At 33.2% G+C, this 26,002-nt stretch overlaps 1 protein-coding gene across 1 annotated transcript; it reads left to right on the plus strand.

The window, feature by feature from the left end:
* Positions 1–11,318: 11,318 nt before the first annotated feature.
* On the plus strand, positions 11,319–12,495 carry LOC105884545 (ribosome production factor 1). The gene has a single exon (XM_076008311.1). It carries the CDS (start codon positions 11,334–11,336, stop codon positions 12,381–12,383), a length of 1,050 nt encoding a protein of 349 aa, XP_075864426.1. The 5' UTR covers positions 11,319–11,333; the 3' UTR covers positions 12,384–12,495.
* Positions 12,496–26,002: the final 13,507 nt, after the last annotated feature.

The raw sequence follows: 26,002 nt of genomic DNA on the forward strand, positions 1-26,002 counted from the left end.
ACGATACAGTGTGAAAGTGAAACTGTAGAAATGGGTGAGTTGTCACAGTACTAAGGGAAACGATTAACTTGATAAGGTGTAACAGGGAAGGTTTCCATGATATTGCCAATTGCTGTACTTTTGGAAGGATGTCAAGGACCTTTAAATGTCTGCTATCTCATCCCTTTTTTTCTTAGCTAACTGCATGTCATCCACCAGGTCTCAGCTCCTGCCATTTTCTTAGGGTTACATTCTTGGCTCCGCTGATGGATTCATGTTCCTTGCTTTATGTTCACCTCTTACCAATGATATCCTTTTCTTTATTTTGTAATTATACATTCACTAGTGAAATTAATTTGCCTGCTTTTCCCTGAACCTCCTTCCTCATTACAATGAATACATGGGATTTACCAGTTTATTCACTTTTATTCCATGACCTAACAGATGCCTCACCTGACCGATAGAAGGAGCTTATTAATTTCTTACTGGATGAAGAATTGAAAAAGAACTGAAATTTCAGATGCTTTTTGTTTATATCTCTATCAGATCCTTAAATAGCTAACTTTTTCAGATCCTGTTGTATTGATTTTATTCAACTAGAGTAATAATATGCATTATGGGACTAGTAGTATATTACTTAACAAATGTACTTCTTATTTTTTTTGGCTCATCAGTAAGTTTAAATACTGTCTTCAATAACTAATAAATTTTGCCCTTATTAAACTTCAAAGTCTCTTGAAGATTTAAGTATTTTTCACCTCAGCTTTTTCAGATCTCCGTCAAAAACAGGATATATTCTGAATGTCTTTTGTGCTCATTTTTTTAACCTGACCTTCTTCTCACCCTGAAATATACCACAATGGGCTTGTCACTAATTATTTCTTTTAAATTGTATTTTCAAAATTGAGAGTAATGATAATATATGACTCTCTGTATTTAAAAATTTTATTTAATTTGTAATCATTATTCAATATGTTGAAATTCTAACATCAGAAAGATAAAATATGTTTTAGCTCTGAAATACTTCAACCAAAGAAAATAGTTCTAATTGAATGTACTTTTTATTACACAAAGAACTTGTCATTTATAGTGTATTATTACTTAGAATTAGTTATAACTACCAAGACTAATTACTTATGTCAAACAGTTGTGAAAAAACTTACTCTTTCATAGCATAACAAAAGATCTCCATTTGGCATTGTTTTGTTGGATTGTTTTATTTTTATCACAGATGAAAGATATAGATTAGTATCAAAAGAAAAAAAAATTACAGAGTTTTATGAGAGATCAAATTGGGAAAAATAATATTAAAACCCCAGGGAGTTCCAGTCCAGTAAGTAAAGAGATACACATATTTTTGGAAAACAGCATCACTTGCTTTATAGAAAATGAAGATGGGAAAATCAATCCATGAGCAAAAGCTAACTCTATCTTGTTATTGAAAAGGATTTTTAGAGAAAAAGGCATTTTCCCACCTCCAAATTTATGTCCCCTGCCTTCTTTTCTGAAACCTCTTCTTTTTAAATAATAAAAAAATCTGCCTTTGAGCTAGTTTTGTGAGTATATGTCTGGGGGACATATTAATAAATTGACATAAACTGTATATTGATTAGTCAATTGACCAAAATAAGAACCTGAAGTGAGAAGATATTTTTAATTGCATAGATTTGTAAATGTAAACGTCATGCTGGGAAGACTCTGGAATCTGCTATCTTCCTTGCAAGAGTACTGTCTTCTTTGTTTCAGCAGGCAGGCATTAAATTAGTTGGACTAAAACAGTAAATTCTGGCATTTGGGTATCAGTTTAAATCACCTATTAATGCACAACCCTGGATTGATTAAAGATTGTAGAAGAGTTTATACACAGAAGTTTGAGTACTTCCTCTCTGGTTCTATTCTTTTTATAATTGTCTCCTACTTCCACAACGTTTGGTTGCTTCATATTCTCCCAAGTGTCTTGGGACAGTTTAAGTTTTAGCAGTCTCTTGTGGTCCAACTGGGACCTGGCCTCACTCCAGAAGAGGCCTGGCTTCAGTCCAGAAGCACAAAAATGTGAAATTTATCCACTGCCACTCTCTTTCTCCAAGTACCAGCTCCCTTCCAGAACCACCTACTTCTGATCTCTCTTCAGTGCATTTAGAAGTTACTTTCTATATTCTGTCCAGAGTCTACATCTGTCTACTATGAGAGGGTTGTTCCAATAGTAGCTAACTTCATCATTTGTATGGCTTTAAAATTAAAGTTATTAATTCATTCTAATTTGTCTGAAGAGTCTTCTAATTTTTAGGGATATTTATATGAGTTTCCTTTCTAATACCATTTATAAACATCTACATTTATAAACTAACATTTAAAGAATTTCAAAATTATTTCAAAAGCTTTGAGAGGCCAACATTTCTTTTTATATTTTAAAGCCAGTGATCAAAGTCATGAAACTCTGTGAAAACCTTTTCTTTATACTGCAGATTTTAGCAAGATGAAACAATACGACAGCATATGTTAATTATTGAGGGTTAACTTTTGCTCTTTCCACCGGAAATGATCACATTTTATGTTGTATTATTGGATCTATTTATCTGGATAAGATATACTTTTAATACACACCTAATGAGAGAAAAAGCTTTTGATGAATTAATCTCCAAAGATGTCCAAGAGTGAGAGAAACAGAAAGGAAAGGGGCAAAAAGGAGTATGAATGAGAGCAGCCTATGGCCAGAAAGGGAGAACGTTACTGTCAGTGGTTTAGTCTGAGGGATGCTAGAAATCCCCACTGTGGGTGTAAGTCCATAATTCTGAGGAAGAATTAAAAGGATAGTGGCAGGAATTATATTGGACAAACAGGGCCTCTTCTATTAAAAGATTACTTCTGAGCTTCATTATTAAAGATAGCTCTTGCTAGTTCTCCTTGCAATTTTACTGAAATCATTGGAAATTGGGTGTTACCCTCCCCCTTAAAGCCTCTTCTTACTCTGTTAGAGATGTCTGGTTCCTTTTGTCCTCTTGGTGAACTTAACAAAATGAACATAGTACTTTGAGGTTCAGGTATAACATAGTACCTGTTAAAAATGGTCTCTCTTTACACAGGGCTTTCATTTCTAATGCACTCAAACTTTTAAAATGAATTAATTTACTTTTATTGACAACAACAACAATACATGGTTTAGGAGCATTTCATACTCCTCCAGAAACTGTCTCTTCCTCTTCCTCTTCTTCCTTTCTCCTTCTCTCTCTGTCTTTGTCTCTCTCTGTCTCTCTCTCTCTCTCTCTGTCTCTCTCTCTCTCTCTCATGACAATTTGAAGTAACCGGTCTTTGCTATCTGAAGGCTTCCACAGATAACGTTACATGGCCACCAAAGATTTTAGCTTGGAACTTGATTCTAAACTAAAACTGCATGTCTATTCTTCTGCCTCCTTCCATACTCTGAGGTTTATGCAGTGCCATTTGGTATTGATTTTTTTTTCAGCGTTTGTAGTTTTCTTTTTAGTCGCTTTCTCAGGCAGGACCAATCCCACTACTGTCACTGGCTTCAAACTGTGAGGCTGGATTGACTCCTTCACCTTTTGGCAATTACTTCTAGCCTTTAAGCTGCGGGAGCTTCTGTTGCTGTGGGCAGACCTTGTGCTCACCAATTCAATCCAGTAACTTCAGGTCTGCCTACTATTTTGTATTTTCATTTTATTTCATAATCACTGGGACCTTTATTTTGTACATGGTCCCAGCAATATCTTTTTTATTTTTTCCTTCCATTTTGTATCCCCTTTAACTCTGTTTTTGCAGCTAAGGGGGCATATAGTAGATGAAATAATCCTATTATCATCTTCATCCTTCTGTGATTCAACAGTTTCCTGAATGTAAAGTCCTGTTTTAAGTACCAGGTATAAATCAAGAGGTGAAATGTTTTCAAAGTAATCATTATACTGCTTTTATACTTAAATAGCCAGAGGGATCTTTTTAAATTTTATTTTATTGTGATGAGGCTTTTGCTTTATTTTGTTTTGGTAAAGACTCTTGAGCAAAGAGCTTAGGCTTATAAACAAAATATCAAATTTCAAACCAAGTATGAAATCTCAAGTATCTGAGTTTACTGCCCCAACTTCTCGTTTTCCTTATGTTATTGTTCTGTTCCTCACACCATGGCAAAATCATCAGTATCCCAGAAACATTAGCACTTGCTGAGAGTCCCTCCACTATACTTCATCTGGGACTTCTCTTCATCTACAATTAAATATATTTCAAGTTTTCATCTCACATACAACATTCCGTTTACTCATATTCTTCTAAAATGGACTTACTTTCTTTTCCTTACACAATTTAAAAATGCAGCAAAAGAGCAAGTAATGAACATGACCTCAAGTATAATAAAATACTTTCTGATGATAAAGTGCTTTCACACAAATTAACAATTAAGAGCTTGTAGCTACTAGAGTGACATTTAGTAATTTACCTTTTCAGTACTCTAAACGTTTATATCACAGAATTCATGTATTAAGTTATCTGAAGGTATAGTTCTCAAGGGGATCAGCACAGCATCAGAAAATAATGATGATTAATAGTATAACTGTAGCAATTTGACATTTTATAGTGACAAAGCATATAGGTTAATCACTGACATTGCAATTCTTAATATACTTTAATGGAATAAGAGTTGATAGTTTCCTAGAGCTTATCTTTTTTATAGTTCTAAAAAAAAGCATGATTTCTGAAATTGAAAGATAAATTGCCCTGCCTAGAAAAGTTTAGAAAACATTTCACATATAATTAACTATTGGCCTATTAATAGATCAAGATATATTCCAAAGACAGTGCTGTGAGATATAACAGTTAGCCATGCAAAAACTTGCTCTCCTGTAGCTCACAATCTAAAATGATGATTAGAAAAACATGCACAATAACAAATTAAAGCATAATTAGATTAAATATATAATTATCTAATTAGCAAATAGCAGTAATTTTTCCATTTCCATTCAATTTGAGATACATGAACTTCTATGAACAAAAAAATATAGAGAATAATACTGTTAACAGACCTGGACCCACTGCTAAGCTTAACTGATATAACATTGGAAATATAGAAAGTATTGTTTTATGATTTTTTTAAAGTTCCCATCTCTTCCTTTCCTTTTTAGGAAAAAATACCATCTCAATTATAGGTTCATCAGAAATCATGATATGTTTGCTAAATACCTATCTGTTAAAATTTTCCTTCAAATATTTCTATTTCATGTATTAGGATTTAATATATGGTTTCTACTTTTGCCCAGGATGCAGAAAATTGACAAATAACATCACTACCACTCTAATAACGAGGAAAAAAACCACACATTCATAATTTTTCTTGAACTCATCAGAGAATTGAGTTGTCAATGAAGTAACCCGAATTCCAAAGAGAGACAAGCCCCTTGAGAGGAGACAGGACAAATTGTCTCACCTGTAACAGAGAATGGAGACAAGAAGCACCCTGCTGGCTGCAACAAAAGTGGGTTGAAAAAATAAGCTAAAATGTTAAAGAACTGCCAACAGCCAAATGTCAGCCTATGTGTTAGTTTTAAATGCTGCCTGGCAAAGGGGAATTTTCACTCATTCACAAGCTATTTTCTACAGGCCTCCATGGGTGCTCATGGAGAAGATTGGATCCAGGACAGAACAGGTGTGAGCCCTCACCAACAGGTAAGTACGCATTAAGAAGGTGGCTGGTGCCTGGTGGGAGAAAGGCACATAGCCCTGTCTACTTCCCCCAACTGTTCTCTTCTATAAAGCAAAAGCCTTAAACCATCAAGGAAAGGTAGCAAACGCTGGAAAAGAGCTAAAACAAAACCCAGAATATTAGTTGAAATGATTATAGCTGAAACCAGAAGAGAAGATCAACCAGAAAAAAATTAAAAACAGAATAGCTACGATCTGTGAAAAACATTAATCTAACATAAGAGCAATTGGAGTCTCAGAAAGAAAAGGGAGGGAAAAAAAACAGGACAGAGGAAACATTTGAAGAGATAATGTCTAAAAAATTTCTAAAATACTGAAGGACATAGGACGAGAGCATACAAAAGGAGGAGCAAAGGAAAAGATAGTTCCTCAAAAGGATGGATGAGTGAGCTTCTCATGAGACCATGGTGGGGTGTAGGTGAAGAAAACAACGGAGAGAAAGAGCAGAATCCACAGACTGTGTTAAGAATGAATAATAAAGGAAACACAAATACAAGTGGAACAGAGTTGTGCAAATATAAGAAATTTTAAAGGCCCCATACTGTATAATTACAACTATATCACAAAATTCTGAAAAAGGCAAAAATATGAAGACAGTAAAAAGATCAGTGGTTGCTAGGGGTCAGCCAGGAGGGAAGATGAAAAGACAGAGCCTGGAGGATTTTTAAGGCAGTGAAACGATTCTGAGTGATACTATCGTGGTGGATACATGTCCCTTTACATTTTCCCAAAGCCATAGAAAGTGCAACACTGAGAGTGAAGCCTAATGTAAACTACGGACTTTGGGTGATAGTGATATTTCAATGTACATTCATTGATTATAAAAACTGTACCACTCTGGTGGACGATATTGATAGTGGAAAGGGCTATGCCTGTATGAGGACAGGCATATACAGGTAATTTCTGTATGTTTTGCCCAATTTTTCTGTGGACATAAAAATGCTCTAAAAATTATATATACATATATGTATATATGCAAAATATGCTAATAAATTTGAAAACTTGGAAACATGGATATGAATAAATGACTCAAGAAGAAATAGAAAACAAGAATGGTACTATGACTGAAAAGGTAACTGAAATAGTAATTTAAAAATCTTTTCACAAATAAATTCCAGATTTCAATAGTTTTATAGGTAATTTCTACCAGATTTTAAAATAATATGTAAATTTAATCTCATACAAAAATCTTTAGAGAATAAAGTAGAAGAATATTTATAAATTCACTTAATGATACTTTGATAGCAAAGTCAGAAAGGACAGCATACAAAAAAAATATATATAGGCAAACCTCACTTATGAATATGAAACACAAGCAATTTTTGATAGGCTATGTATAGCAAATTGACTAACAGTTTTAATACAAGAAAGTAAAGTTACTGGATTTCAGACCACAAAATACTCCTTATCTATAGTAGATTATAGAATAAAAGGTACCTATTGCCTTCTTTTAAATAGCTACAATGTCAATGTATATGCAAAGGAAGTTTTAGAAAAAGTCTGGGACCAAAATTGGTCCTAAAGACTGCTAACATTACTATACCCACCACTTTTGAATCAAGATTCATGTGCTTTATTATATTAACAAATGAAAGGAGGAAAAATAACATATTATCTTTTCAACATAGGGAGAAAAAGTAATTAACAAAAATAAGCAACCATTAAAAACACAATTGCAAACTGGGAGTAGAAAATAACTTCATGTACATGACAACAAAAATTTATCATAAAAATGAGAGATAATGTCAAATGTTGGAAATAAAAAAAAAGAGTCAAAATAAAGTGCTATATGGGGTTAAGTTGGAAAAATCTCTTTAAAAGACAATTTGTCTTTACAGTATATATTTAGCACTTGCATAAATTATAAAATTTACTCATAGGTATAATATCTAGATAATGCTCTGTGTACTTACACCAGAATATTCAGTATTTTTTGAAATAGTAAAATGTTTTTTAACTTGAAAAGCAATCATGTCCATCACAGGAGAATGGTTAAACATTAATAAATTGTGATATAAGACAATTCAGTTCTAAGCAACAATTCAAAGAGTGACCTACTGGTATAAGCAAGCATCAGAAATCATGAATTTCAGCAATGTAATACTAAGCATAAAAGCAAATTATAAAAATGTATACAATGCATTACCATTGCATAAAGTTCAAAAGTTCAAGAACAGACCAAACTAATCAATATTTTGTTAATGATATCCACTAGATACTAATACAATGATAATATTGAAGATATTTTTAACTGATATTTTTTAACTCCTTCTTCTCAAGGAGAAGGAAGTCAGAAATGTTTAAGAACAAGAATAAATAGAATATATGTGCACTCATTTTTTTAAAAAGATGCTTCTTTTTTGCTAAAAGATGAGCACTTCAGTGCTGTTTAATTCCTTAATATATGTAATTAAATAAAGAGCAGTTATTACTTTTTATTAATTATTATTTATAATAGTGTGCTGATACAAAATAGGTATATCTTCTTCAGTAAATATGAGATGTTTCATTACAACAAGTGACTTACTAATACATGTTATTTAAAACAGGAAAAAAACAGAAAAGATAAATACTATATGGTTAAAATAGAAGGAAATTTTGTCATTTGTGACAACAGGGATGGAACTAGAGGACATTATGCCACGTGAAATAAGCCAGGCACAGAAAGACAAATATTATATGATCTCACTTATACATGGAATCTAAAAAAGTTGATCTTATAGAAACAGAGCCGAAAGGGGGTCATGTGAGGCTGAAGGGGAGAAAGAAGAATAGAGAAAGAGAAGATGTTGATGAAAGTGTACAAAGTTTCAGTTAGGCTGGAGAAGTAAGCCCTAATGATCTATTTCTCTGCATGGTAACCACAGTTAATAATAATGTACTATATATTTCAAAATTGCAAATATAGATTTTTAATATTCTCACCCAAAAAATGATAAATTGGTATGGTTACGATATGTTAATGAGCATGAGAGAATATTTCTATAATGTATGTAAAAATCAAAACATCACATCTTCCCTCTTAAATATGCATAATTATTTGTCAATTAAAAATATATACATAAAAATATGATTACATGTACATTCTCAATATTAAATCTACGTGGGCACGAAAGCCAACACTGCCCCTGCTGGATGGAAAGTTCCAGGATGGAGCCAAGTGCTATTTCACATGGTGTGAACAGAGCAATGTTCTTGGATAAGGTGACAATTTGGGTCACGACCTCAATAAGTCAGGGAGTGAATTCGATAAATGTAGATAACTGATAAATAATATTCCAGGCTGAAAAAAAAATATGTATGTTTAAAAGGTACAGTGGGAAACATTAATATTCTTTATTAATTTTCATTTATGGGTACATGATTTTCTTCTTAGACTGAAGTGGAAGGGGATGAAAGGGAAATTAAAATGATGAAGAAGAGAAACAAAGAGAAATTATAATGGGCGTTTGTCAATTTGAGGATATTCAACTGTCCAGCATCTTATTTCAGACAGGATTTAATCAACAGAAACCTTATCCTCCACCATCACAAAAGACATCACTCTGACATGCTAATAAAAAGTGGAGGTAAAAAAATTGCACTTATCCTAAATAACGTGTTAAAACCCTTGCTTAAGGAATGGAAGGAGAAAATTCTGCAAGAATAAAGGGGCTTGTCAACTTTTTGAATTCCCTGGGCCTATGTGAAGCCTGGAGTATAATAGTTAATCCCCTCTAAACGTGAAGACAAGTTGATTTCAGAAAGAAGCACACATTTATTTGGCTTTTGGTCTTTGTAGGAAATATCCACCACATCTTTCTGTGTGTTTTGATGCAATTGCTTGGATAACTGAACGGCTGACAGCTTTGAAAGAAATTAAGAATGAAAGTGTCTCTCTGTAGCTTGTCTAGAATACAGTGTAAGCAATTTTCACAGTTGACCCATATGACCTAACCAAAACAATTTATTAAACTTGAATATGTTGATGGTAGATGGAGTTTTACGTATAGCCCTTGAGAGGCCTTGACTGAATTTCAGATGCGTATCCTGGGATTTGGGAGCAAAGCATCCCATTGTTGTCAAAGACTCGGGTTGTAGATGTCGACAGTAATTGAATGCAAGTGTAGCTTTACAAATAAGAAAAATTGATTATAAGATAGCACTTGTGAAGAAGACAAGAACAGGATAGAAAAATAAAGAAGCTGCAGTTTCAATGTTGAATGTATTGTGATTGGTATTTACATAGTTTCGTTTCAGGGCATGAGAGTTGCTAAGTATGGAAAAAAGTCATACAAACAAATGAAAAAAGAAAAATACATTAATATATTAGCATTATACTAATCACTTTTCACATATAAGTTGATTAAATCAATGCTATGCTTGCTTGTGGAAGAATAACACAAACTGTTCTTATTTTTGAAAGTTTTCAGTTTTCCAAATGGCTCTTCAAATAATTAACACAGTGGGAAATGCGCATGAGCTAGATAGGAAACCAAGGTCATAAGCAAGTATGAATGAGTTGAGTATCAGCCCGAACCACGGTAAGGGAAGAGCAGACAAGAATCAAAATGATAGTAATTGTAACTGGTAATACTGGAAACAGGATATCCAATGTGCTGGGGATGATTCTGAAACATTGGCAGACATTGCCCTAGGGGGAGAAAATTATAGTTCATTAGAACGCTGCAGAGTTGTCAATTTATTTTGAGCTTTAGAGTCAATAGATGTTTTTCCACTGATACACTTTTGGCTTTAATTTACAAAAACAAGTTTGACTTTTAAGATATTCTAGCTGGATTTCCAATTCATTCAATGTATAACAATTTTCCCTAAGTGCATTCATCCAAGGACGCGACCGTTTTGAATGCATACTAATATACCTGTTAATATACTAGATTATATATATATATACACACACACACATTGGTAAACACAAATGATACCTGTTCTCATGAAGCACAGGCATGCATTAAGGAACATGATATTTCATGTTGTTATTTGTGCTAGTTTCTAAAATTAATATAAGAATAAAAGTAATTTTAGATTCACACAATATAGTAGGGCTGAGGTATGTTCTAGTTTTCTGTATCTACTTTGTAAGCTCCTATTTTAGATGACCTGTCTGTATAGATGTAAAAAGCAAAAAATATATTTAATGTAGTCTTAGAGAAGAAATTTGAAATAATTATCAGTTCATAATCATAGCACATTGACACACTCTACCATATCAACTAGATATGTACTTAATAATATATCTGTCAGATGTTAATATTGTGTGTAAATACTTAACATAACATCTAGAAATATTAAAAAAATCCTGGGCCGGGCGCGGTGGCTCACACCTCTAATCCTAGCTCTCCGGGAGGCCGAGGCGGGCGGATTGCTTGAGTTTGAAACCAGCCTGAGCAAGAGTGAGACCCTGTCTCTACTATAAATAGAAAGAAATGAATTGACCAACTATATATATAGAAAAAATTGGCCGGGCATGGTGGCGCATGCCTGTAGTTCCAGCTATTTGGGAGGCTGAGACAGGAAGATCGCTGGAGCCCAGGAGTTTGAGGTTGCTGTGAGCCAGGCTGACGCCATAGCACTCACTCTAGCCTGGGCAACAAAGTGAGACTCTGTCTCAAAAAAAAAAAAAAAAAAAAGAGACGCAAGGAGCCAACACCATGGCGAAGTCCGGGGAGAAGATCGGCGGCAGCGGGAAGAAAAGCCTGAAACGGAAAGCCGCTAGCGGAGAACTTCAGGAGGCTGCAGTGGCTGAGCATGAGACGACAGAAAGCGGGGTCCAACCCCCGAAAATGGCTGCCTTTCCCCCAGGCTTCAGCATTTCGGAGATTAAGAACAAACAGCGGCGACACTTAATGTTCACGCGATGGAAACAGCAGCAGAGGAAGGAAAAGTTGGCAGCCAAGAAAAGACTTAAAAAAGAGAGAGAGGCTCTTGGTGATAAGGCTCCACCAAAGCCTATACCCAAGACCATTGATAACCAACGAGTGTATGATGAAACCATAGTAGACCCTAATGATGAAGAGGTTGCTTATGATGAAGCTACAGATGAATTTGCTTCTTACTTCAACAGGCAGACTTCTCCCAAGATTCTCATCACAACATCAGATAGGCCTCATGGGAGAACAGTAAGACTCTGTGAACAGCTCTCCACAGTTATACCAAACTCACATGTTTATTACAGAAGAGGACTGGCTCTGAAAAAAATTATTCCACAGTGCATCTCAAGAGATTTCACAGACCTGATTGTTATTAATGAAGATCGTAAAACTCCCAATGGACTTATTTTGAGTCACTTGCCAAATGGTCCAACCGCTCATTTTAAAATGAGCAGTGTTCGTCTTCGTAAAGAAATTAAGAGAAGAGGTAAGGACCCCACAGAACACATACCTGAAGTAATTCTGAATAATTTTACAACACGGCTGGGTCACTCAATTGGACGTATGGTTGCATCTCTCTTTCCTCATAATCCTCAATTTATTGGAAGGCAGGTTGCCACATTCCATAATCAGCGAGATTATATCTTCTTTAGATTTCATAGATACATATTCAAGAGTGAAAAGAAAGTGGGAATTCAGGAACTTGGACCACGATTTACCTTAAAATTAAGATCTCTTCAGAAAGGAACCTTTGATTCTAAGTACGGAGAGTATGAATGGGTCCATAAGCCCCGGGAAATGGATACAAGTAGAAGAAAATTCCATTTATAAAGTGCTGAGGGAATAGTATTAGATTTTGCTGAACAGAACTTTCTAAATTATTTTTAACAGAGCAGCCTTTTCAAAATTTACTGATTTCATAAACCTTTCATGTCTGGACAAATTGCCAAATGTTGGTATGTTTATGTAGCAAATATAAATAAAAGTCATTTAGGTGACAAAAAAAAAAAAAAAATCCTGATAACATGAGTTAGCTATGGTATGGACTTGGAAGATTAGTAGAACTCAAGAAATACTTCAGTTTTATTTCCATTTATTTAAAGTTTACAAGATTGCATAAAGATATTACATGCATTTTTCAAATGTCCTTTTCTATTTCCATTGTTTAGGATGTGCCTCATTCCCTTTACCAGGTAACTAAACGTTAACCACAGCTTATCTGCTGGAAATATGCATTCGTCATCATACATCCTATTTCATAAATGACCTAACATCATGTACAGAAACAAAGAATAACATATGACTTCTAACATTCTTATCAATATGTTTTTCAGCCTAAGATCATTAAATTTTTGCTTCTTTTTATGGTCTTCACTGGGACTAAATTATAGATAAATTAAAACAAGTGAAAATAAAACCAACATAACTCAACCACCAAAGGGACTGACATGGCAAAAAACAATAATGACAGAGTCTTAGTAGATTACCTAAAAATCCTATTTAAAAATTGGTCATTTCAATATGTAGTGTTCCATTTAATAGAATACAATACCAGACTAAAAATTTGGACTTATGTAAATCTAACTCATTCCACATAAATAAGATATGTGGCTTAAGCTAGTTATTGACTTGTGAACTTTTGTTGGCTCTCTCTGGATTTATCTAAGATGAAATAAATATTGAGTGAAAATACCAGGAAATGTATTATTCTACTTAAAAGATTACCAAGATTTGACATAATTTAATGACTGTGAATTTGACTAAGATGTTAAAACTGAGGAGTTAAGCATTTTAAAAAAATACATTTGTGTTAGTACATACTCCATGCAATCTTTGTGTTAATATAAACGTGTTAGAAGTAGAAGAGAGAGGGAGAAGAGAGCATTCATAGTTGCTGTGGTTTGGATATTGTGTGATCCCCAAGACTCATGCTGAAATTTGATCCATGATGTGGTAGTGGTGAGAGGTGGGGCCCAGTGAGAGGTACTTAGGTCCTGGGTGTGGGCAGATTCCTAATGAGTGTCTTGTTGCCTTTCTCAGGATGGTGAGTGAGCTTTCACTCTTGCAAGACTAGATTAGTTTTGTGGAAATGGATTAGTTCACCTAAAAGTGGGTAGTTAAAAAGTGGGACACCCTTGGGTTTTGTCTCTTCCCATGTGTCTGAATCCCCTTTGACCTTCTTCTCCATGTTTTGAGCCAGCATGTGCCCATCTACTGAAGCCGAGGAGAAGCTCACATAATGCCTCTTGAAGGTCCCAGCCAGCAGAACTGTGAGCTAAATAAACCTCTTTCCTTTATAAATAACCCAGCCTCAGGTATTCTGAAATAGCAATACTTAAAGGACTAAGACAATAGTATTTCTCAAGAATTTATTACAAATTGCAATAGCAATAAAGGTGAACAATTAGACCACAGGAAAAGCAAAGTGTTAGAATATTATAAAATGTTGAACAAAAGAAAAGGAATTGTCAGAAGACAAGCTGTGTGTGAGTGCGTGTGCTTGTATGAATATACACTCTCACATGCTAAGCTGTTGCATTTCTCTATTAACAAAGAGTGTGAACGGAACTCAATAATCTCATCTCTTGTGTCTTCTCTGGTCTGAGCACATTGTCTCCTTCCTATTCCTAAACACTTGCTAAACACAACTCAACTCAGCTACATGGCTTTTATACTAACTTTACTCTCTGCCTTCTCACTTCTTTTATTCCTCACTTCTTTTCTTCTGTGTTCAAAAGACCCCTATGACTAAAGTCTTCCAAACAATAGTAAACTACACACCCCAACAAAAACAGCACAAGTACTGCCATCTCCATGACTACAATGATCACCACTATCACTGTCATTTTTACTATAATCACCACCACCCCACCCTCACTGCTGCCATTATCACTATCACAACTGCCTGGCCTCTTTGTAAACTTTTTTTTCCATTGTGCATGCTACCATTTAACATACCACATATTTGTTTCTGTATTTTGTGTGTACTCCCCTAGGTTGTAAGTTCCATGATGGCTAAGACTTATTTTTTCATTCATGGTTACATCTCAGATCCTCAGGATAGAGAGTTAATTTGGTATTTTTAAAGTGCTCAATAAATATTTGTAGAGTGAATAAATGAATGATGTAACTTTTCCTTTTGTCCATATAGAAAGCCTTTTTTTAAAACATTATTGTCTTTGATAATATAAGATCATGTTATAGTATGAATACAACTAAACTCTCCTTAATTCCATTTACATTTTGTCTCTTCTTGAAATATTAGCATTTTAATTACCAAAATTTTATGGTGTATCTCAATAACTTGCAGAGAAATCCCATTTCTTTGATATTCATTTTGAAAGTTACCTGAACTATTTGTATACCTTTATTCTGTCTCATTGCAAACTGAATTAGTTTAATCAATTTTCTATAACATGGATGAACCTGGAAGACATTATGTGAAATTAGCCAAATACAAAAGGACAAATACTATACGATCTCACTTATGAAAGGAATCTAAAATAGTCAAATTACACAAGCAGAGAATATAATGGTAGCTGACAGGAAATGGGGGGGGTAGTAATGGGGAGATTATAGTCAAAGTGTACAAAGTTTCAGTTGTATATGATGAATAAATTCTAGAGTTCTACTACACAGCATTGTGCCTTTAGTTAACAGTATGTAACACATTGTATACATAAAAATTATCTGAGAGGGTAGATATTATGTTAAGTGTTCTTATCATAACAATAAATAAATTTATGAATTAAAAATGAAGAGTGTAAGGGAAAACTTTTGGAAGCAATGGATATTTTTATGTCACTGATTGTGGTGATGGCTTCACCGGTGGGTGGACACTTAACTCCAAACTGATCAAGTTGCATACATTAACTATGTAGAGCCTTTTGTATGTCAGTCATTCCTCAATAAAGTGGTTAAAAATAAGAATAAAATATTTGGCCATTTCTATGGCTAAGAAATAGGAAAGAAGGTTTTTTTTTTATTTATTTCTAATTTGCTAATAATTTTGAAAAATCCTGAGTGGGAGCTAAAATTTGTCAAATCCTTTTGCTGCATCTATTTAGATGATCTTGTTATCTATCTTTTTTGATAATGTGAAGAATTATGGTTATTTGCTTTTTGAATATTAAAGCAATTTTGTATTCTTGGAATAAACTGAACTTAATCTTGATGTCTATTTGTTTGTATACATTACTTGAGAACTGGAAATGCTGTTTATTATGATTTTTGCATGCACATTCATGATTTTATGGGTCTATAACAAATAACTATTTTAATATCCCTGCTATATTTTAATATTAAGGCAGAAGAATAGTTAGATCTATACCCTTTGCTATCTTCTAAGAGATTCTTTTGGTATGATTGACATTGTAATGTAGGATAGAAGAACATATTGCTAAACCTAACTTTTGTGAAGTTTTAAATTATAGTTTCAATTTCTTTAGCAGACAAAAGATATTCATATTTTTGTATTTATTCTTAGATCAAAATGGGTAAGATAGGGCTTTCATGGAATTTGTCACTTCTATCAAAATTTTCAAATATGTTGTCATAAAGCTGCCATAAGAAGTTATTCATATGGTAGTATTTGTACAGAAGTATCCTTTTGGATTTCTGATGTTTACAATTAATAATATTTATTTTTTCTTGATTAATTTTTCTATTGGCTTATCAAATTTATAAAACTCATTTGGCTTCACTGATATTTCTCTATTCTACATTAATTTACTGATTCATTGACTTGCTTTTATCTTTCTTTATGTTGTTATTTAATTTATAGCTCCTTGAAATGAATGCTTAAAGAATGGATTTTCAGCTATTCTTTTTAATTTATATAAGCAAAATAAATATTTAAGTATGTATATTTGCCCCTAAGTAACATTTTAGTTAGTTCTCACAAGTTCATATGTGTCATAATTTTATTGCTATTCAATTTAAATTAATTTGATTTCAATTGTGTTATCATTAAAAAACCCAAGGGCTTATAAACTATAAAATGTAAAGGAAATGGGAAAATTCCTGGAAGCACACAACCTCCCAAGACTTAGTCAGGAAAAAATAGAACTCTCGAACAGACCAATAATAAGCAGTGAGATTGAAGCAGTAATAAAAAATCTCCCAACTAAAAAAGCCCCAGACCAGATGGATTCACAGCTGAAATCTACCAGACCTACAAAGAACAACTTGGTACCCAAATTACAAAAATTTTGCCATGACATCAAGAAGGAGGGAATCCTCCTCAACTCATTCTATGAAGCCAGTGTCACCTTGATACCAAAGCCAGGAAAGGACACAACAACAAAAACAAAAGAAAACTACAAACCAATATCCTTTATAAATATACATGCAACCCTAGATTAAATACTAGCAAACTGAATTCAACAGCACATCAAGAAAATAATCTACCATGACCAAATGGGTCTTCATCCCTAGCTTCATCCTAGGGATGAGAGGATGGCTTAGCATAGGTAAACCAATAAATGTGATTCAACACATAAACAGAAGCAAAACAAAAAAAGGACCATATGATAATCTCAATAGATGTAGAAAAATCATTTGATAAAATCCAGAACTCCTTCATTGATAAAAACCCTCAACAAACTAGGCAAGAAGGAACATACCTCAAAATTACAAAAGCCATATATGACAAATCTATAGCCAACATCATACCGAATGAAGAAAAGGTGAAAGCATCACCCCTAAGAACTAGAACAATGCAATGGTGCCTACTGCCACCACATCTATTCAACATAGTCCTGGAAGTTCTAGCCAGAGCAATCAGACAAAAAAAAAAAAAAAGAAGAAGAAGAAAGAAAGGGTATCCAAATCATAAAAAAGGAGGACAAACTATTGTTTTTCACTGATGATATGATCTTGTATCTAGAAAATCTGAAAGACTCTATCCAAAGACTCCTGGAATTGATAAATAAATTCACCAAAGTCTCAGGTTACAAAATCAATGCACACAAATCAATAGCATTCTAAATACCACTAATAGTCAAGTGAAGAGTCAAATCAAAGACTCAATAACATTCACACTATCTACAAGGAAAATAAAATACCTAGGAATATACATAACTAAAGAGGTAAAAGAGCTCTACAAGAAGAACTATAAAACACTCAGGAAAGAAATAGCAGATGATGCAAACAAATAGAAAAACATATCATGCTCATGGATCAGTGGAATCAATATTGTTAAAATGTCAATACTCCAAAGTGATTTACAGATTCAATACAACACCCATCAAACTATCAAAGTCATATTTCACACATCCAGAACAAAACAATTCTATACTTTGTTTGAAAAAAAAGAACCTGAATAGCCGAAGCAGTCTTAAGCAAAATGAACAAATCTGGAGGCATCACATGACCAGACTTCAAACTATACTACAAGGCTATAGTAACCAAAGTAGCATGGTATTAGTACAAAAATAGGGACATAGATCAATGGAACAGAACAAAGAACCCAGATATAAAACCATCTATCTACAACCAACTGATCTCCCACAAATCAGACAGCAACATACATGGGGGAAAAGAAGACCTACTCAATAAATTGTGCTGAGAAAATTGGACAGCCACATGCAGAAGAAAAAAAACAGGACCCCTATGTCTCACCACTTACAAAAATTAATTCAAGTTGGATAAATGACTTAAATGTATGACATGAGACTAGAAGAATTCTAGGAAAAATATGTAAGAAAAATGGTTCTAGACATTGGCCTAGGCAAAGAATCCATGACCAAGACCCCAAATGCAACTATAGCAACAACAAAAATAAATAAAAGGGACTTGTTTAAATTAAAAAGCATCTTCACAGCTAAGCAAATAATCAACAGAGCAAATATACAACCTACAAAATGGGAGAAAATATTTGCAAACTACATATCTGATAAAGAGCTGATATCCAGAATGTACAATGGAGTCAAACAAATCAGCAAGAGAAAAACAAACAACCCATTAAAAAGTGGGCAAAAGACATGAACGGATGCTTTTCAAAAGAAAATGAAAAAATGGCCAACAAGCATATGAAAAAATGCTCAACATCACTATCATCTGGAAAATGCAAATTAAAATCACAATGCAATCTTACCTTACCCTTGTTAGAATGGCTATTATTAAAACATCAAAAAGCAATAAATTCTTCCATGGATGTAGAGAGAAAGGGATGTTTAAACACTGTTGGTTGGACTGCAAATAAGCACAATGTCTATAGAAAACAATATCAAGATTCCTCAAAGAACTAAAAGTAGATCTAACATTTGATCCAGCAATCTCACTAGTGGCTATCTACCCAAAGGAAAAGATATAATTTCATCAGAACGACAACTGCACTCAAATGTTTATTGCAGCACAATTCACAATTGCAAAATTGTGGAATCCACAAAAGTACCCATTAATTCATAAGAGAATTAACAAAATGTAGTATATGTATAGCATGGAGTACTACTCAGCCATAAAAAGAACCGAATTAATGTCTTTTGCAGCAATTTAGATGGAACTGGAGACCATTATCCTAAATGAACTATCTCAAAAATGGAAAAATAAACACCACATGTACTCTATAATAATTTAGAACTAATCAACGATCACACCTGGGGCACAGAGAAAAGTAAAAGTCATTGGAAATCAAGAAGGGGAAGAGGAGTAGGAGAGGACTAAAAACCTACCTAACAGGTATAATGAACACTATTTGGGTGATGGACACACTAATAGCCCTGACTTAAGCAATATAAAAGCTATCCATGTAACAGAAGCATTTGTTCCCCCTAAATCTTTTGAATTAAATCATAAGATCAATAAATAAATATATCTTTCTCAGAGCAAAAAAAATGGGCTATTTAGAATTATGTTCTTTCATTTGTTAGCATTTGGGGATTTTTAAGTTATAATTTTTTTTTTTTTTTACTGACTTTTCAACCCATACCACTAAGGCTAGAGAAAACGATCATTATCATTTCAATCATGTGTAATGTATTCAGACTTCCTCTATTTCTCAGTATGTGGTCAACATTTGTGATTATTATTTGTACTATTGTGCAGTTGTTGAGTGTAGAAGTCTATATGTGTCCATCATGTAAAGTTTGTCAAACAAATTTTCAGATTTTCTATATTCTTGACACATTTTTATTCTATATTTTTACCAGTAACTAAAAAATATGCAATAAAAATTTCTAATATGATTATAGATTTATTTTTTCTCCTGCATATTTTACCAAATTTGTATTTTATACATTTTTTTTATTTTGGCATATTATGGGGGTACAGATTTTAAGGTTTCAATAAATGCCCATTTCCCCCCCTCCCCCTACAAGCCTGAGTCTCCAGCATGACAATCCCCCAGATGGTGCACATCTCACTCATTATATATGTATATACTCGCCCCCCTCCCCCCTCTCACCTGCCCAATACCCTATTACTGTAGTACCTATGTGACCACTTAGGTGCTGTTCAGTTAATACCAATTTGCTGGTGAGTATATGTGGTGCTTGTTTTTCCATTCTTGGGAAACTTCACTTAGTAGTATGGGTTCCAGCTCTAACCAGGAAAATATAAGATGTGCTATATCACCATTGTTTCTTAGAGCTGAATAGTACTCCATGGTATACATATACCACATTTTATTAATCCATTCTTGGATTGATGGGCACTTGGGCTGTTTCCACAGCCTTGCAATTATGAATTGTGCTGCTATAAACATTCGAGTGCAGGTGTCTTTTGTGTAGAGTGTCATTGGATCTTTTGGGTAGATGCCCAGCAATGGGATTGCACTTGTATCGCTTTAAGGTATCTCCATATTGCTTTCCACAGAGGTTGAACTAGTTTGCAGTCCCACCAGCAGTGTAGCAGTGTAGTCCCACCAGAGTGTTCCTCTCTCTCTGCATCCACACCAGCATCTATTGTTTGGGAACTTTTTGATAAAGGCCATTCTCACTGGAGTTAAGTGATATCTCATTGTGGTTTTGATTTGCATTTCCCTGATGATTAGAGATGTTGAGCATTTTTTCATGTTTGTTGGCCATTCTTCTGTCTTCTTTAGAAAAGTTTCTGTTCAAGTCTTTTGCCCACTTTTTAATAGGGTTATTTGATTTTTCTTGCTGATTTTCGTGAGTTCTAAGTATATTCTAGTTATCAGCCCCTTATATATACTTTAAACCTCAGCATTTAAGTAATTTATTTCAGAGAGACAATATTCATTTTTTTAGCTCTTTATTCTATTCTACAAAACTGGACCAAAGATCAGAGATTATGTAAGAACATAATCTGCATTAAGAATTAATTCCCTTAGAAGTTCTTCTAAATTTAGTTTGTTGATAATAAATTCTTATAATTCTGTATGGACAATTATTTCCTTTCAATGTTTTGAGGATGAAATTTAATAGCTTCTTAGTTTTTATCATATATCTGAGTTTTATTTATCTTTTATTTGAGAAAAATATATGCTGTATAGAGCATATTTATTTGCAGAAAAAAATTCATTTGTTTTTAAAGAAAGCCAATTAGTGAAATGTTTAGGTAAAAGACAAATCAAATGGATTATGAATAAATTTGAAATGAGACCGAGTATAGCTTACTCCTTCTGTTTAGTGCCATAATTTGGAAAATCAGGGCAGAAGAAACAATTCAAAAAGAGAAAAACTGAAGAACAAAATATTTACATAAATATGCTGCACAATACATTAAACTTTGTATTGAACTTAATGCTCTATGTATTTCAACCACTCTTTCCAGTTTTCTCTTCTGAAAGAGTTCTGTGCTTCTGGCCTAACATAGATTATAATCCGAATATTCTAGTTAAACCACATCATTGGTTCAACTACATTGAGGAAATTAATTTTTTTTCAATTTCAGCATAGTGTTCAGGATGAATCTAATTATAAAATGGGAATAAGAGAAGAAGAGAGGAAGGAAGACAAGGAAAAAGTTACATTCCAAAGAACTTAAAAAGACAACACTGGAATTGTAGGAATACCCAGAACTAGAATCAGAGCAAGTTGATTGGATTTTCAAAAGCTGATTCTAGCTACATAAACCTTACCAAGCCATTTAAAATTGGGGGCTTCAGGCCGGGCGCTGTGGCTCACGCCTGTAATCCTAGCTCTTGGGAGGCCGAGGCGGGCGGATTGCTCAAGGTCAGGAGTTCAAAACCAGCCTGAGCAAGAGCGAGACCCCGTCTCTACTATAATAGAAAGAAATTAATTGGCCAACTGATATATATATATAAAAAAAATTAGCCAGGCATGGTGGCGCATGCCTGTAGTCCCAGCTACTCGGGAGGCTGAGGCAGAAGGATCACTCGAGCCCAGGAGTTTGAGGTTGCTGTGAGCTAGGCTGACGCCACGGCACTCACTCTAGCCTGGACAACAAAGCGAGACTCTGTCTCAAAAAAAAAAAAAAAAAAAAAAAAAAAAAATTGGGGGCTTCAGTTTTATCACATTAAAACAGAAAAAAAAACAATTTGCCTTATATATTTGTTGTGAAGATTATAGAAGAGTCATCTATACAAAAAAGAGTAATAAAAGAGAATATAAATGTAACAACTTGGACACAAAAAGTTTGTTATCCAAACTTTTCATTTTGAAGTAAAAAAGCAACAGTAACTGTGTAAATTTAAATCCATTACTATTTTGAAATAAATCCTTTTGAAGTTATTACATATTTAAAATATTTTGTTTATTCCAGAAATGTTGTGAAAAAAGTTATTTCATTGCCAAAAGGATATTACTTTAAACGAAATCTCTATAAGCCCTGAAAAAGATTTTGAATTTTATCTACATTTTATTACTACATTCTCACTACTCTACTAATACTTTCTGCCTAAGTAAATATACTCAATGCTTTAAAAGTAGGCTGAATGAATCACTGATGGAAAATAATGACCATGAGCCAACATCAAGCTGAAACAACAAGAACCCATAATCTCCATATGAGATGAAACTATGTGGTAAAAAGAAAGATTCAATATGTCTGGGCTAAAGTGGTCAAAACATGATGAATGTAGTTAAAATAAACAAGGTCCAACTTTTTAAATGAGCACAAGAAAAGTAGAGTAAGGGCATTTTATTTCAAAAGGAGGGAATTGAATTTTAAATCAAAGTAAAAAATATAAGTTATTATATTAATAATAGTGAGGTGGTTAGTAGAATTGACTGTATAAGAAACTGGCTAGTACTTTCAAAGGGCTTCATCATTTTAAAGCTATAATAATATTTGTCTTATTCCAAGTTAAAATTATAAAGATATCAAAATTCAAAGAAAGAAGTCAAATGCCTTTTTTGGGGTCAGGAAGTTTGGAAGTCAAAAATTCACATATTTTCTTTGTTCATAAGAAATAAAATGTGGTATTTTCTTTTACCTTTTTCCAATCTAATATATCAATATAGCAACTTTTTCCAAGCAGAGAAGATAAACATTTGGGTTGCTTTGGGTAAGTTTTTCTCTTTGTTTTTCTTCTTAAGGGCTTCCCATTTTTCTGTAATGTTGAAAATATTTCACTGTCTTTTTCTTCTCTAAACTTCAAATCTAAATTCAGCTTTATTAAATTTTTATAGATTGTGTCTAAATTTCATTTTCTGTGTTTACATTCTAAGCAAATTTATACTTTACTTTTTGTCCTATATGATCTAAAGTATAGTTTTAACATTCTCTAAGTATTCAAATAGTACATATTTAAAAATTAAAATAAAAATTTTTCCTTTTACCAATGTTCTTTTTGATTAGGTGTCTGATTTTAAGTTATATTACAATAATGTTTTCTTCCTATTGTTTCTAATTTTCATATTTTTATATTTATTTCAGTTTGCTCCCAATAACAAAAAAAATTTTTTTTGAAAAATGTGCATTTTTCTCCATTCACATAACTCCTGGGAAATTGTTCCTTTTTGTTTTTTCAAGGATGAGGAAATATTTAAAAACTCATATTTTTTATTCTTTAGGACACAAACATTCTATGTCAATTCTTTCTTCTACTGTATGGTCAGTCCTCAAAATTTATGATGGCTATTATTAAGTTAATCAAACAGTTGTAGAAAAGCCAGCTACTTACTAAGCAAGGGAATCACAATTTGAATTTATTTATTACATCAGGGTTTTCTTTTGTTTCACTATATCAGGTTTCCTGTGGAAGAGTTAGAAAATTAAAGATCTAACTGTAGCATTTTTGTAGTTTTTCTTTTTTCATCATTTTTCATCTTTTATCATCATTTAGAGTTTTGCTGTTGGTGGGTGTTTGTTTTCTGTCTGTTCCCCATTATTTAAGTTTTTAGTAACATGACAAGTTGCCCTGTAAGTAAAGAGTGTTCAATAAGTTGAAAGGGCTTTACATGACACAATTTCTATCATATGTTATGTTACATATGTGTGTTATGTATAAAGAAAAAAAGGAACCAAAAGGATTTTCACCATAAAAATAGACTATGTTGATGGTTTTCTCTTGGAAGTGTGATTATAAGGAATTTTTAGCTGCTTCTTCATGCTAGTCCGTGTTTTGTATGTTTTTAACAATGTATACATGTTATTGTTAGATGCATTTAAGAACAAGTATTATTACAAATATCAAAAGGTGCTTAAGTAAATTATCTCTACTCAAGGAATATCATTTGTCTCTAAATCTGGAAACTGAGGATAATAAAGCATAAAAGAAGATCTAGGTTTAATTCCCAGCTTTACTGCCTAATGTTTAATTTAGGAAATTTAAAGTGATCATAAATATAAAGCACTTGACACAGTGCTTAACACACAGGAAGTCATCAATTAAACAAGGAGAACATTTAATTAATTTTACAAGACTCTCAAGACACTCGGGTGTATGTTATGTTATAGGTATGGATATCAGGACACCCTAGACAGCGGTTTTGTTTGGGTTAGAATGATAAGGAAATGTGTGTGTCACAGGGCTGTAGCTTTAGCTATGCTAAGTTTACTTCTGTTTTGCTTTTGTTACAGAAGTGTTATGTGTGTAAACAATGTCCTTCCAACTCAGAAGGCAGGAGTAAGTGCACACAATCTGTAGAATCTTCTTTGTATTTGGAAGTTATGGGATATGACGGTGGAGATGCCTGGGAGCCTTGTTCATCTTCATCTTCAGGGGCAATCTACAAAGAACACTCTTCTTAGCACTGCCCCAAGAGCTTCTAACTACTCCTTTTAAGATTTTCAAAATGCTGACCAGATCACAGTTTCTCAAAGAACTCTTTCCTATTAAATTTCTCTCAAATCTGTTTCTATATTTCTTATTTGTCAATTCAAACTTCATTATATTTAATTTCAGTTTGTTTTATATGTGTATTTCCTCTAATACAAATGATAAATTCTTCAGGAAGTGTTTGTGTAACTTTACTCAATAAATTGTGTAAAGTTACTTTTAAAAATCATTTAGCATTTATTGACTCCCTGGAGAATGTATTGGAGTTAACTCAAACTAAGAAGATCATCACTTTATTTATGTCAAGGAAATGGAATAATCAAAGATCTGGCAGGGGGTAATGAAAATGTTTGAATAATTGTGACTTTTCTCAATAATTCAAAGGAATTAGAAAACATTTTCTCAGGAGACAAGTGGAAATACGTCTAGAGCCATCTGTGTAATTAATATGACAGTTTGAAACAACTTTTTAGCTTTCAAAAACAATAAAGCATTAGACTTTTCCCTAAATTAATAAAATATAATAAAGTCATCTGTAGTACATAATTAAACTATTATATATTCTAAAGGCATAAATAATAAAATTCTGCTCAAGAAAATACATTGTCTTTGTTTTTAGGTGATCACTAAAATATGACTTTGAAACAAGCAGCAAATAAATCCATTGTCAGACTTTTCTAGTACCATTCTTTCCTAAAGTTCAGTTTTCCTTCAATGATATATTCAATATGATCACTGTATATCCCCAAATGCAATCTCTGCATATATGAAAAAGCAATTCTGGTAGAATATATTAGGCGAGGTTAGTGAATTAAGATTCTCAATAATACTGAATATTTAAAAAAAAATTGGTGAAAGTGTTCAGAGAATGGAAAGGGAGAGAGAAAAATGATAAAGACCTTAAATATTTTATTAAGTGGTACAAACAAGAGATAGAAAATGATCTTTGTCTCGTAAGTTGGAAACAAGTGGTTCATGCAATTTTTACATTGATTTTCTTACAATTAGATCATCATAAGCACTGTTTGTTTTACAAAGTGTTCTCTGCTAACGTAGGATCTAAGTCTTCTCATTTGTTGGATAGTTCAATTAAAAGGTATATTTAGGATCATTCCTTTGCAATATACACAGGTAACTGAAAAGTTTAGATGAAAGTCTCCTATAGTGTCTATTTCAGATACTTGTGAATGCCAGCTTTGGTGATGTTGTGGTAGACATGGGAGGAATGGGTGTTTTGCATAAGTGTGTATGGAAGGAAGATAGAATTTAAAATGACATCCCCATGTCAAACAATTTTACATTA

This window comes from Microcebus murinus, chromosome 11, assembly GCF_040939455.1.
Source record: "Microcebus murinus isolate Inina chromosome 11, M.murinus_Inina_mat1.0, whole genome shotgun sequence".
In the NCBI taxonomy this organism is placed as follows: Eukaryota; Metazoa; Chordata; class Mammalia; order Primates; family Cheirogaleidae; genus Microcebus; species Microcebus murinus.

Coding starts and splice junctions, on each gene's coding strand:
- LOC105884545 (XM_076008311.1), top strand. CDS start 11,334: ATGGCGAAGTCCGGGGAGAAGATCGGCGGCAGCGGGAAGAAAAGCCTG.